This window comes from Schistocerca serialis, chromosome 3 (assembly GCF_023864345.2).
Source record: "Schistocerca serialis cubense isolate TAMUIC-IGC-003099 chromosome 3, iqSchSeri2.2, whole genome shotgun sequence".
Taxonomy (NCBI): Eukaryota; Metazoa; Arthropoda; class Insecta; order Orthoptera; family Acrididae; genus Schistocerca; species Schistocerca serialis.
This window is the reverse complement of record NC_064640.1, coordinates 362,909,737-362,925,435: the sequence shown is the minus strand read 5'-3', so window position 1 is coordinate 362,925,435 and position 15,699 is coordinate 362,909,737. Positions and strand designations below refer to the sequence as shown.

The following is a 15,699-nucleotide window of genomic DNA, read 5'->3' as shown; positions in this document are numbered from 1 at the left end:
TGGTAGTATTGGCCAAAATAAGAAAAAAAAAACGTCCAGCAAACATGTGCTCTAAAATGCATACCTAAAAAGTTACGAGCACTTGATCATTAGAGGAGCTGTGTTTCAAAGTAGCAAAGATGAACACATGCTCATAGCTCTTAAGGAATGCATTTTAGAGCCCATGTTTACTGGACTTTTTTCTTGTTTTGGTACATAATACCAGTTCCCAAAATATGGAAAGCAAAGAACTTGCAGTAGAAGAGATTTGTTTCACAGTATCGAAGATGAAAAATTGCTCGTAGCTCTTAAGGTATGATTTTTGACCCTACGGTTACTGGGACTTTTTTGCTTCTAATATTGTGTACTTTCAACTGTATGCGTTTATGCCTTTAATTATGATGCACCCTGTACATTCTGGTTAACTCTGAGAACACACATGACATCCATTTTGAGTAAAACTGGACAGAAGATAGTAAGGTTTTGCCTCTATTTAAAAAAAAAAAAAACCTCTTGAGGTTGTGAGCAAGTGCTATGTAGCTTCAGGTTTCTTGTGGGAGTAATTTATTCTGGCTCATGGGGTATCTTGGTGAGGATGAAATACTTATGCTCAAAATACGTTCTGTGATGGCCAGGATAAAGTTTCTGGATTAAAAAAGCAGAAGATTTCTGCCCATTCCCTTAAAACAAAGTATTTATACATGCTACAAAAATTGTTTATTGCCTGGCACTGAACCATCAAAGATTTTATTGAAGTTTCCAAGCACTTTTGAAACTGCAGAATGATGCTGTCCATATGAACTCCCACTATTATGGTTAAATTGGTTTCACTCGAAAATGAAGTGAACTGGCTTTTCTTTCAAATTTAATGTTCATTTAATACAGAAGTTCCGGTCTCGGAAATTGACATACAGCCGGGAGTGCAGTATGGTGACCACATGCCCCTCCATATCTGCATCCAGTGACGCCTATGGGCTGAGGATGACACAGCGGCCAGTCGGTACCATTGGGCCTTCACGGCCTGTTCGGGAGGAGTTTAGTTATGATATTCAAGCACCAATTTTTAAAAAATATTTTCTTGATGTGTTACAAAATAACCATTATAAAAATAGAGGAATGTTGTGTTACATGACCATGACTCCATTTGTGCAGCTTTTCAGATTATTTTAGTTTCAAGCTGTTGCTAATCTTATCAATATGTATTAACTTAACAACCACAACACAGCAGCACATGCTGTGGTGTTAATTTCTCTTGCCAAAGTTTAACTGGAAAGGAAGGAATAGGTTGTAGAGTCCATTCCTGATCACCAGACTGAATATTAATGTCATGGATTAAATTCTAATCTATAGTCAGCTTATGTAAATAGCACTGCTTATGGAGACCGATAAATCTTTGGGTAACATTAAACCAAGTAATTCCACTGGTGCATTGTGAAAGGAGATAGACTAAAGGGCAAATGCAGTGGCAAAGTCAAACATTATAAGGGAACACTAAATATGATCCGCACTACATGGAAAAGGAACCAAAGTTCCAGGTTGAAAGTTACAGTATGTATCACAGTGAGATGATTTTGCAACAGAAAGTAAGGTCTACATGCTATTCAGTGAAATCTAAATAAATTTCACAGGACCAAAGGATAAATTATTCAACTAACAATGACAAAGATTTAATTGTAACAACATTTATCTTTGTTCATTAAAGAAACTAGCCATGAAAATTTCAGATATTTACTCTGGAATTGTAAGAATTTTTTTATTTCATGGCCACATTAGTGAAGTACACACAAACCATGGAGCTTAAATAGCTTTAATGACTACCATGTAAGGATTATACTTAAAAAGAAAGAAAGAGAGAGAGAGAGAGAGAGAGAGAGAGAGAGAGAGAGAGAGAGAGAGAGTGTATGTATATGATGATACATCAGTTATAAAGATTTCATTTTACATATAGATACAACTACAAATTAATTTTTTTATTTATAAAAAGGCTCTTCATTAGAGAGAGGGTACCACTCTGAAAATAGCACGAATATGTTTTTAGTTTTTGGTCAAAAAGAAAAAGTTGACTACCTGTAAGTTTCATGTTTATCGCAACTGCCAAGTTGGAACGTGAGTGGACTTAATTAAGAGGAGCTCATCACCCCTTTTTCTCTTGGTGTACTGCTTATTCCATACAGATCCAGCATAATGTAAGACACTAACTCATCTCAGTTAGCATACTTACTAGGATAAAAAGGTAGGCTCCTTGTGTACTAAAACATATTCCAAAGCACCATTTGAATGTGGCAGGAACTACATGATATACTAGAAGACTTTGACCCATTAGTGATAGACATTTGGATGTAAAACTGGCTTCAAGAAAGAACATAAATGGATATAGGGGTATAGAGCTCTAATTCTTAAGAGACCGGATGGGGGGGGGGGGGTGGGGAGGGGGGGGAGTGAACACAAAGATGTTCTGGACACTGGATTTGCATCCTGCCCCCCATTTAGCTTAATGAACTATTTATTAACCATAGATATGTAGCTGATGACATATCAGTATTCTGCTATGGGGATTGTGTAAAGAAAATTTATTTCTCCTAGCTCAGGACCATTTACTTTCCACATTTCCATGAATCTCAGCATTTAAACACTATAAACAGAAATGTCTAAATGTACTGATTATAATATTTTTAGTACACAAGGAGGGCAGCTGTAGTTTAAAATCCTGTCAACTACAAGTTTATGTGATATGGACAACAATCTCTAACTGGCCTTGGATTTGGAAAGATTTTGGTTGTACCTTTTCACAATAACTAGTTTAAGTGTTTCAGAGATACCATGAAAAATTATATATCTAAATGCTTAGGGTTCCCCAATGTGAACATTACCTCAACCACAGCTCTACTTCTACCATGCTACAAATTTCTGGTATGGATTTATTTGCACAGCTGACACAGTGCATATGAAAGACAGAATGAGCATATTTGTTGCACTAGATGACTAATGACTGACTGAATCTCTTCTCAGACATCACACTAATTATTAAAAAGCAAGGGAGGGGGTGTTCAATCATACTCACAATTTTTCATATGTTTTTCATACATGACACTTTCCTAATGTAATTTTAATGGAATACGACTGAGGCATTACTCAAGAATTCTACTTTCAGTTTGACCATTGCAGCATATATATAATTTTTAAAACCTCAAATAATGTAAAGGAAGTTACTTTCTCCTTACAGATGACTTTAAAACTTGATTAACACATGTACATTTGACTTTTACAAAATTTTTGTGATAACATCTTACACATCACTGTTTCCAATAGTATGTCATTAAAATAACACACTTACTACAACACTAAAAATTTGAAGAATAAGTATTATAAAATATTTATGTACTATTTTCTATGCATGTTGCACATCAAGATTCTAAAATATTTATGTACATTTAATTAATTAAAGCGATGATCAGTTACAGAGATTTTAAATATATATTTCTTCATTTTCACAATGATACTTTGCAATTCACAAGTACAGTGGTAATAAAAAGTTCCGTTTCCACATCACTTCAATATTTCTGACATACAAGCAAAAATCATTCAGACTTCCAAGATTCATGTGGACACCTTGCACTGCATCTGTCCACATTATCTACCTGATCCTGCAGGCGAACTATACAAAAGTAAAGCATTATCCAGTTTCCTTTTCTACTGCTATTGCAGAAAATTAATCTATTGTCCATTTCAAATGTGGTAAAAAAACTGCAATAGCAGTTCTTTGTATATGGTGCTAGTTACATTCACTTGCAAACTGTGTAACTGTCACATTTACAGAAAATAAGTGAGAAACACTTGCAACACCCCTACAATTGTTCAAAATCAGACTGATCGAAATTCGTAAGGGAAATTAATCACACACATAACATCTCGATCCTTAAACCATTCTCTGTGGTTTTCCTCAATTTCTCTCAGCTGAGCTATTAAAATATTTTCAAAAGTCAATGCTTTCGAAGATGTCTTGACAGGTACAGTACTTCGTTCCAACCCTAAATTTACTAACTCTTTACACTCATCCTGCAGCAATTGTTGTAATTCCCTGGAGACACCCTTCTTCTGCTGCGGGTTAAAAACCTGTCTCTTTCTGAAAATTCTTATCTTGGAACTGGAGCTGAAATGCTTGTATCCAAGATGTTCTTCATTTTCTGATGCTTGTGTTTGTGAAGAACCCTGAAGCATAATGTGATACACATCAGTAAACTGTGTCTTGAGGCTCATTTGTCGATTTAAATGTTTCATAATTTTATTCCTTTGAATTTTTTGTTTTTCTATACAAACTAAACTTTTGGGGTTCCCAGCAACTGTTTTCCGCGTTACCCTATGAGATCTAGCAGAAGTGCAGGTAAATGACACTGATTCTTTGCTCTGACACTGACTACGCAATTTCATTTGGCATTTAGTGTAATAACTTCCATGTTTTGCCCTTCCAATGACATCAACAACTTTATGCATTTTTGGCACATCGCCTGAACAAGTGGCACTGCCACTAACAAATGGCGAAACTTTCTCAGCTTCATGGGGAGGCCTACCGTTACCAATTTCATGAGAATTATCTAAATAATCCACACTACTATGAGCAGCTTCATTAATTACTGATGTAAGACTGTACTGGTGAAATGCTTCTACTTTGCCACAATGCTCAATGTGTGTTTGTTGAAGTGAATTGGCAGAATTAAGTTTTAATTCTACACTCTTTCTGTGGACACTTTGAAGTTCATAATGCATACTTAATGAATTCTGAATTTTGTGATTTAAATTAATACTGGTGCTGTTTTCATTAAATACCTGTTCACCTCTCTCACCATGTGTTTGATTATAGAAAGTAGGACACCTTCCCCTTGAAGTCACAGGAACTTCAGTGCACTCTCTAGAATTCATTTCTTGTAAACTACCAACTACATCAAAATGAAAACTATTTCTGACACCACTGCTAACTTTACAGGTGGAGAAATATTTATAAGCTTTAAAAGACTTTGTTTTAAATGGTTTTACAATATCATTTTTTACCCTATTTATCCTATTTGAACATCTAGCACGAAGTTCACGTTTACGAAGAACTTTATAATCACAATTTACTATCTTAAAGAACTGTTTATCACGGATGCTTACACATTCATCTTTCATCAGTTTTTGTACTTCTCTTGATAGCTTTTCCACATTCTTGTTAATTTTAATGGCAGCTGTTTTATGCCTTCTTGGAAACTTGTTCTCAATGGTTTTTAAAGAAGTCTCCACACTTTTTCTTGCACACACTGATGTTGAACTTGGTGTTGATTTGAAAAGAAGTCTCTGTTGACACTGAGCATCTGAGGTTTCCACACAGTTACGATAAGTCTTATTTTCTTGAACAATATATCCAGAATTTGTCCTTGATGTGTTTGCATATGTTACTGAACTATAAACTGGATCACGTAAAGATAATAGGTAAGTGTCATTACTAGACATTAATTTACTTCTGAAACCTCCTTCAACACTGAATGCTTGATCTGGAGCTGCAGTTACTGCATCTCTTTCAGTGACAGTGCTAGTACAGGGCAGGTCTTCAAATTCAGTATTTAGTGAAACATTTCTAATCCTCAGAGGTGTATGCTGCTCATCTGCACATGAGGGACCCTGCTTTATCTGAAAATAAAGTTTTTTTTGTTACTGGAATTTAAACAAATGCAGAGGCATAAAAAAGTGACAAACTAGATATATGTCACATTATTTAGGTGCATCAAAACACACACACACACACACACACACACACACAACCTAATTATGGAATGTATAAGAAACAAAGTATATCACTTACATTAGATTGCACATCCAATTCTTCACTTGTACATGACACTGATGTGTCCTTCCTGGTACAAATTCCATGAGTTTCATTCAGACTTCTAGTTGTCAACAAAATATTTTTTTCTTGCACTTGTTTCTGAATTGTTAGCTGTTCTCCAGACGGTTTACTGATGTGATTTGAATACAAAACTCCACTTCTTTGATGTTTAGGCAACACCTTTTCAGACAAAGATGAATAGACATCACCAGGAATAGCAGGATAATTACAGCCAATTGATTCAGATTCCATGAAAGACTTCTGAGTAACTGCTGTACAGATGACTGGCGGATCAGCAGAAAGAGGCAGCAGAGGACGTAAGATTGATGAATGCACTTGGGACTGTGGTGTGCAGGTATCAGAAATAGCCAGTGCAGCTGACTGTGGGATTTTATTCCTAGCAGATGATCGGCATTTCAGTTTTGAAAGATAAACCTGGTTGTCAAGTTTTGGTGGCAGCACCTTGGGAATCAGTTTTTGTGGAAGGATATATGAAATTAGTGGAGACTGGGTGTATTCACAATCAAGCTGCGAAGAGTGAACATTAGTATCATATCTTGAAGCGCGAAGATGAAGTGGATTAAATTCCATTGTATGTGCCTCTGGAATATACAATGGAGATAAATCACATTGTGTCAGTTCATTACTCGACACTATTTCCTGAGACAGAGAGAAGTCAGTAGCATCAACTACACTAACATCAGTTTCAGAGCTGAGCATTGTACCTACTGACTGTGGGAAGAAAGGTTCTGGAGAGCTGCATACAGATCCCTCACTTGGACTAGTTGAAATTCGCAGATGACCCTCTGAATTTTGTGGAAATTGTGTCTCTGGCACAGAAACTGAATTGCTTAACACTGAAAATCCTTCAGACTGTTCAGTCTCACATGAGTATGCTCCACTAGCTTGTATAATATTTTCTGTACACTCTGAATGTATTTCCACCTCTGCACTTTTTGGTTGACAAAGTAATTGCTTTCCAGCATTATTATGAGCATTTTTCCCGTCTGGATCATAATGAGAATTTAAAGACATCAAATAACTTTCAGTGATGGCTTTTTCTCCAAGTGAAGTTAGATATTTGTCATCAATGAGACTTTCACTGGAAGTGTCTATTTGCATTTCCATATCATGGTTCAAATTTTCCAAATCATTTTTCTTGGACCAAACATGAATATCCTCACGCCCGAGCTTATGTAAAACCACAGACAGTGGTTTGCAAAGCTGCAACAATTTCAGGCTCTCAGCAGTCAAACCTGTACAAATACAAAAATATATCAGATAGTTATTATGGAACTAGATGAAGACAAAACAAAGTCTACTTGCATGCCTTTAATTACAATTTTATATAAACAAATTACTTCCGGAAAAAAACATACTGCTTTCCTGGGGCATTTAACTGCATGTGATCAACAGCACAGTTAGGAGTCCAGATATTACATACAGGGTGTAATGGGTATAAGTGCAGATATTTCTATTGGTGACGGAGGATGGCACATTGAGCAATATTACATCAGCTTTTACACAATTTGCAGACTAATAATCTCGAAGTAAATGTGGCAAGAGGACGCCATTAATGCTTATTTCCCCTGGGGCAGTAGGCAAAGTGTTGAGGTGAAGAGACAAAATGGTTTGTCTGCACTGACAGGTGTAGTCCACTCAATGGTGCAGTTATGACCATGCAGAAAACATCAGATTGTAAAGCTTGTGACATGTTCGTGGACAAACTATTTGACACAGAGAAAAAACAACTACCCATTACACTCTGTATAAAACTGAACAACAAATAAAGAACAGTTAGCACAGAACAGTTAGACAGACAGACTAATATCTTGTTTAAGTAAGGTTTAACTAATTAAAACCTACAGCACTGAACTGGAATGTGTAGATGTGAGAAGGTAGCTTCTTTCATATTAATTAAAGCTGTAAAAGTAGAATAAAGAATACATGGAAAGACAGTGAAGAAACAAAAAATCATCCCAAGAACTATATCAAGAAAACACAACCAGACTCCAACAAAAATCAAAATAAAAACAATGACAAAGATTTGTGGAACAGCAGTTGAGATTTTACTGAAGGCAGAGAAGTGAAAAGGGGAGAACCAAGGCTGAAGGTAAAGTCCCTCAGAAGTTCAAGACAGTTTTGTCAATGAACGTGTGCGTGCACCAGTATTTCTAACTATTGCCATGAGGCATATCTTTCTCACTTATTTATCAGACTCATTGCCATAATGGCAGCCCTGACATAGTGAGGAGAGTTACTGTCGTCATCGTCACCACCACATTATCATCTATAAGTCAATGTCTATTTGTGTGTAAGTAATGCACCTGTAAGGATTGTATATTTTCTGGTTAAAGCCCTCATATGACGCTAGAAGAACAGTATTCACTTCACAACATAGAGTTTATCTCAAATCCCAGTCAGGCCGATGTCAGTGTAGGAACTGTGGTGTGCAGTCTATATTTTTCAAGACTAGAGATTGGTGAACTTATTCATCATTGGGAACTAATTCATTGGAGAGAGGTTCCCTTTTACGGCCTGTTCATTTTAACTCGTTCACTGTTCCTTTTGTTCATCTAATTGAGCAGCGCTGTATGGGTTTTAAACAAGTTAAAATGGGAAACTAGCGGTACTGTACTTGATAATAGTGACCCAGGATCTGAGCAAGGATGGGAGGCTGATGATTATGGATTTAAAAGAACTAAAGTATTTGGTTGTGAGTCAATTCACAGAAAAATGATGTAAAAAGATGTGAAATGAGAAAAGGAGAACTGTCAGCTCCAGGGTCTGTGATGATGTCATTGCGGTTGAAAATGTATGTGACAGAAGCTTTAGCCAGATAGTTAATGTGAGATAAAACACAGTCAGCTAACACTGTAGGTGGTCACTGAAGGATACACTGAGATGAGTCGTCATGATCAGTACAACTAAAATTGTGTGAGAAAAAGCAGACTGTATAGACCTAGAGTGTTAATTAGCTTAAACAGTTAGATAAATAAAATAAATACATGAAAGTTTAAAAACGTACAACAGTACAGAGGGAGAAAGCAGCCTGAAGCCGATATGCAGTAAGCACAGTATGATGGCATCTTTGTGAAAAGCCTGAAGAGAAGTATGCTACATCTTGGTGGTCCATTTGATTGCTTTCAGTTTGTTGAGGCTTCTGATTCCAAATTGCACGTTTTAAAATTTCTCTCCCAAGGTTCCTTCTCTAGCTAATTTGTCAGCAAGTTCATTTTCTGAAAGACCTGTATGGTTTGGTGTCCATATGAATGTTAATGTCATTCTGGAGCCCAACTAATAGGTCTTTGACATTAGCGACCAAAATGTTTTTGGAGTAGCTAGAAATCAGGAAGTCCTTTGTGGCAAGAGTTTCAATGTACTACAGTGCCAGCGATATGGTGAGCAACTCTTGCAGTATATACACTGCCTGAACTCTGAAGAGAATTCTTCTCATGCCCCCTTGCATGTGCAATAGCAAAACTGATCCTGTCTTTGACTTTTGATCCAGCTATACAGTTGCATGTCGAATTTGGGTAGTCATGGAGAACTGAATGGAAAAGGTATCCCAGAATGGTGGGACCAGCATTTTTCTTAGGGCCACAAAATGAGATCTACATACGGTGGGATGGGGGTGGGGGGAGGGGGGTGCCAAAAGGGCACAGAGTTGAATAGCAAGAATGGGTAAACATCTGACAGATTATGACTGCATAGTTGCCCAAGAATTGTTGGTGCCTGAACCTGCTGGTGGGTCACCAAATTCCACCAGGGGGCTGTCTACATTGCTTGTACAGAAGGCTCCAGCTAACAGCTGCACATCACTGTGGTGGACCGGATCTAATAAGACCAGTACTGATGGTGCTTCCAAACTGCAGGCAACACATTTGTAGTGCAATTGGGATAAAATCACAAAAGAACTGTGTGGTATGTGCCCCAGGTGCTGCTGCTGAGAAATCTCATTCATCCTGTAATTTGCCTTGAGCTATAGAATATGTAATAACCATATTAACTTACTGTCAAATACCTCAAAATTTGACAGTTTCCATTAAATGCAAGTAACAGGTTATCGAGGTAAAGTTCTGGGCATGGATGCACAGTCCTGAATTGACGAAAGTCCATGATGCAAGTTTTTGTGGGACAATATTTATATCTATGAAATAGGGCCCAATTACGTACTACTTCTATGGCCCCCGGAAGTTGATGCTCAACAGTTCACAATGATGGAGAGCTGTCGCACAGGCTAAGGTTGTCCACATACAGTGACAACGAGACTGTGGGTCTCACTGCTGTCACAATATCATTGACTGCAATGGCAAATAGGGTTACACCAGGAATTGATCCTCCTAGGTACACAAGTTTCTTGCGTATATAAGCTGCTGGTTGTTGAACCTATCCACATCCTGAATCGTCAGATGTATAGGAAATTCTGGATGAAAACTGGTAAAAAGTCCACGAAGCACCACTCATGCAGTGTAGACAGGATTTGATGACTCCCAACTCATACTGTATGCCTTCCGTATAGATCACACAACACAGTGATCAGGTGTTGGTAATGTATGCAAGTATTGCGCACTTCAGATTTGAGTTTGTCTACAGTGGACTGAAATGTCCAAAAGTCACTTTGAAATTGCGGTATACATCCTCTCATTTTCAGGCACCAACACAGTAGTCAATTGCCATTCTTTTGAATAATATATACATAGTAAAAATTTGAGGGTATTTTCCCAGTTTAATGGTAGGAATAATAATACCCCTCCCACTATTGGAAGAGAAACTCCCCTTCCTGTAAAGTATGATTGAAAAACCCTAGGATGTGTTTTATGCTGCCGTTGCTAAGGTATTTAAGCATTTGATTATGGATTTTATCGGGACCAGGCGCTGTCTCCCAAAGGAAGGAAGGAACAGAGGAAGATAAGGGCTTAATGTCCCATCAAGAATGAGGTCATTAGAGACAGAGTGCAAGTTTGGATTGTTTCAACAATAGGGAAGAAAACTTGCCATTCCTTTTCGAAGGAACCATCCCAGCATTTGATTGGAGTACTTTAGACAAATCACGTAAAACTTAAATGAAGATGGCAGGGCACGGATTTGAACAGTCCTCCTCTCAAATGTGAGTCTGGGGTGCTAAGCATTGTGTCACCTTACTCAGTCCTATGCATTGCCATTCTGCTATTGCACAGTGGAACTCGCAGTCATTAAATGTAACATTGTACATTGCCACGAAAAATTCAACCATGAGTGTGGGATCAGTACGGATGTTGCCACTGAAGGAGAAACTATGAACTAGTGTAGACAGTGGGTAGGCTCAAATGCTGCAGAATTTTCCAGTGGGGTGTGGGCTTACATAAATGATACATACTGTTGCCAACACTCCTGCTTTCTCCTCTTGATTAGATGCTATGTCTTTGCTCGAAGTGTCTTGAATGCTGTTAATTGTTCTATTGAGTGGTGGCACTTGTGTTGTTGAAGTGCTCTGCAACATTCTCTGACAAACCTCCACTGCACCGGTGTTCATCAGAGAGAGACTGAAGAATAGGATATTGCTGCTTCCATAGTACATAAAATCATGTCAATAGTACCTTATACCACTCCTTCAATATCCTTCTCTTGCCTGGTTTCAAACGGTGCTTTGGAGGTGAAGGCTTGCCAGTTGGCTTTCTGAAGTAATTACTGTGGTGCAGGAAAATAGTCGCTATACCAGAGGTTGCCTTGGATGGACCACTGGATTAAGAGTGAGATGCTTGGGCTGCAGTCTGTAATATCTATGGCTCGGTATGTTCCATGGACCGTACTAAAATTTGTTGCAGCTCAAGTGTTAATAAGGAAGACTTCTACTGCTAAAATTAACTGCTCTATTACTTGGCCCCTGCTACATGTTGTTTGGCTAGCCTACGGATGATTATGGGCACTGAAATTCCCTCAGTAGGAAGAAGGGTGGTTGCAGCTGTTTCGCTAGCTCCACCAGCTCATGATATGGTGTAGGACTGATTGGGGCGTACGCAGATATTACATACTGTTACCTTAACTGAGAACTAGACACTAACAGCCACGGCTTCTAACACAGTGGTTACTGGCATCTGCTCAATGCGTGGCAGATGACCTCTTGGCAGTAATGTGATTTGTACAGTACGATTAGTAATTTTTAATACAAGGGAATTGGGTTTTTGAGAACTGTCTCTCCTGAAGTGCTGGAGTTCACCAAGGTGGTAACTGTTACAGTTGCAGTAAAGAAACATCAGATAGTCTCAGAAGGCAGTGAAGGGGAAACAAGAGTATGAATTACTTTGCTGCTCTAAGTTTTGCTCCACATGAATGTGCGGTTTTTCATTGGTGTCCATCGGCTTGACTGGAGAGGGAGAGGGAGCAGATCAACCAAAGCAGCAGAATTATATATCAGATTTAACTTCTGATTTGTTCTTCTTGTCTCTGTGAGATTTTGGTTTCCGCGAGGACTGTCCTGTCTTGTTTCCTGTGACAGAGAAGGACTGTTCTTTCCTATGACTTGCAGTCTGTGGTCCTCTTGGCCAGTGAGTGGTGGTAGACCACTGGTCTGTTTGGTCCTGAAAGGGGAGCACTCTGCCAGGTGTCCTGTTCCTTAACGATGCTGGAGGAGGATGAATGGGGTGGTTACCACTTATGCTGTGGGTGCGGGAGGTCAAGGGAGCTGGTGTTTCCTCCCCATCTGGAAAATGGGTACTGACACACAGCTAGGGCAAGAAGTTCCTGTCTGAGACCTTGACATTGCAGTAAGTGCGAATTTTGACACAATATTCGTGAAGCCTGATGTCATATCAATTGGGTAGAATTGTTCAAACTTTTTCTTAGCACCTCGATAAAACAGGTTATCAAGAGTTTTATATTACTGGATTCTCTTCTCCTTTTTTGAAATCTGAACATGTCTGTGAATGAGGAGGATGCTGTTTTAAGCAGTTTACACATGTTACGGGTTGTTCACAAGGGCTGCCCATATGAGTTGTCCTGCTGCACGCCCTTACGTAGCCTCCCAAGTACAGCAGGACGACATGTGTCCACACTTATGGAACTGAAAACATCTCATAGGAGGAGGGAAATAAGGCTTAATATCAAACCTATATACCATGACCATAACTTTTTCAGGTAAAGTAGTTTCACTGAGGGCTAGGATGAAAGCTCCAGCGTCCATCTACTATCCTTAGGTCCTCTCCAGATGTGACAAACAAAATGGACTCTGTGCTGCTCTAGATTAGCACACAGTTCGTCATCTGTTTGTAGCACTAGGTCCTGTTGGAAGATGATACCTCAAATCCTGTAGAATTTGTTATGAAGGAAGATGGTAACTGATGTATCCTCGAGCATTCAATGTTTTGATCAACAGCGATCCATTTCTCATCTTTTCTATTGCAGAAACTTCTCTGAATGGATCCCAGTATTTCTGAAGAAAACTGTGTTATTTGTTGCAAAAGCTTCTCTGTCAGTTCCGAAGCACACTAGGAATTGGGTAAAACACCCACCTCCATTTCTCCTTGCCAGACACCAATCCCATGGTATGGCTAAAGACAGAAACAAAATGGCGTTGTAAGCCTCTGCAGTAAAACCTTATTTTTTATCCACTGAGACAGCTGGGTTGCCAAGGCCACTGGGATGGGTGAGTCTGATCTGTTTTACTGTGCATCATCTGCCATGATGTCACTCTTGCCAATCAGGGGCTCTTCCCACATGCTCCTCACTGGCACAGCAAAGGCTATGTGGCATAGTAATCATTGCCTGGAGTCCCAGTGCCATAGATTGTACAGGCACCTACTCCGTGGTATACATCGGGGGATTACAGCTCAGACCGCAGCAGTGTGATCCCTCGGAGCTGCAGCCATGGGGTGCATGATGCTGCTCCCCCCACCCTCCCCCCCAAAAAAATCACACACACACACACACACACACACACACACACACACACACACACACACACACACACACACACACAATGGTTACCATGATGAATTTTGTGTGCAAAGATAAATCCACTCTAATAGCAGGTACAGAAGGTAACAGTGCATGGTGGGTAGATTATGCACCACATACGGTGCTATTCCCCAAAGAGCCTGCATTTCTCTGAAATTCAGAAAAATGGATGTCAAACACTAAAATGCGACCATAAGTAATTAAGTAAAAAAGATTGAGGGAAAGATTTTGAAATGAGCTAAAACTGCTGGGTGTTTTAAGTCTTCAATGTAAAAACTTAATTAGGTATAAGACTCCTTTTAGTTGCCTCTTATGACAGACAAGAAAAAACCGTGAGTCTATTCTAGCCCCTTTCTAGCACCTGATACTGCGGGGGGAGAGTTTTGGGATTTCACAACAAATGGTTCTGGGTACACTTGTTACTGGTCAGTATCCATTGCATATTCCGCCTTTATTCAAACTGATACTTAAGTGCTGCATCTGTTTGTGTGATGCAGCATGATGTAAGTTCAGTTTGTGAACATCAGATTTTTCCGAGTGGCCGCATGCAGCTGTACCCTCCTCCCACTGCTTACACCCATGTTTTAATAACAATGTTTTAGAATATTGGATAAAAATTAAGGTAGAAATTTTTTAACTTGAAAGTTCATAAAATGTCTATAATTAGAACTATTTCTCATGAAACATACTCCATTGCAATTAAGAATATATAATAATAACAACAGTATGTGTTATATACATAATTAAAAGGTCATCATTTTAAAAATTGAAATATTTGAGTGTAATTACACATGCCAAACTCGTGTGGATCAGAAATTTTTTAAGCTCCAGCAAATGAAACTGAGATTAAAATAGGCTCCCAGTAGTCTTGCAGCCCTTAAATCCCTTAAATGGATTACCAGCTGTATGTCAGAAGCTAAAAAGTGAAAATGGTAAAGGGAACATTTATGAAAATTTTAATGGTCTCAATTGACTTGTTTTCATAGTTTGTCCTGTGTTTATCCTTTTTGAAGGTAATGAACTTGCTGGCATATAAACTCTTTTTTAGGACCACTGAACATAAAAGTGAATAAAGAAGATTTATTTGTTCCCACCATCACAGAGAATCACCAGCCCTTCAGAGCAACATTTCTGAACTGTAGTTGGTGATGTTAATGATAGCCATAGCCTTTGAATCTTAATTTTTGTGCTATTTGCCAATTCTTTGTCAAAGATTTCCCACAAATTAAAATTTGTTGTTGTGGTAAAAGGTGATGGATGTGCCCTTGAAGGAGAAGTTAGTAAAACACGTTCATTAGCTTTCTCTTGTGCTCTAACTGTACAACTTTATTCACAAGCCCATAACCAGCTGCAAGTATTTTGTATTGTTTGCTTTGAACTCACTCTCTCCCTGTCTCTCTCAATGATGAGCCATGGGTCAAGTAACATCGCTTAGATGCAACTATTCCTACGAGTAACACTTCCCAGTTTTTAAATGTAGAAATGAATTTTAAAAACATTTTCGGTAATGACACAGTTTGCTAGCTGTTCACATCTCTAGTAATTTTATAATAGATCTGAAGAACTGCAGTCAGTTCCCACCACCGGGAGGCAGTGGCTGCGTGTGCATGTGTAACAGACTCTGTCTGAAAGCTCAAATATTTTAACTTGTTTTTCACTGTGACTGTCTGCAACTCAACAGCTCCTCAATGTGGTGAGTATAAATCTACCTTTTCTTTATTGTTGTTACTACATCCCGAAATTTTCAGCTGTTAAAATTTCTTATTTGCCATAACCTATTTACATAAAATACGTATTCTATAAGTAGATTTTAATACATAATAAATCTGTACCATTATTCTATGTCCTGGACACAACACTGTACGAAAACATACGTTACCTACTGGTAAAATTTGCACACGTCGACAATGTGAAACAAAATCTATTGA

At 38.5% G+C, this 15,699-nt stretch overlaps 1 protein-coding gene across 1 annotated transcript in view; it reads right to left on the bottom strand.

The window, feature by feature from the left end:
* Nucleotides 1-3,434: 3,434 nt before the first annotated feature.
* The window catches only part of LOC126470173 (uncharacterized), a 271,424-nt gene continuing 259,159 nt past the window's right edge, over nucleotides 3,435-15,699 (bottom strand). Inside the window, exons 10-11 of the mRNA XM_050097819.1 lie at nucleotides 5,813-7,092; nucleotides 3,435-5,640 (exon numbers count right to left, since the gene is read on the bottom strand). Of these exons, the coding sequence (XP_049953776.1) occupies nucleotides 3,841-5,640; nucleotides 5,813-7,092 (3,080 nt within the window). The 3' untranslated portion in view covers nucleotides 3,435-3,840. The remainder of the gene's footprint in view (nucleotides 5,641-5,812; nucleotides 7,093-15,699) is intronic.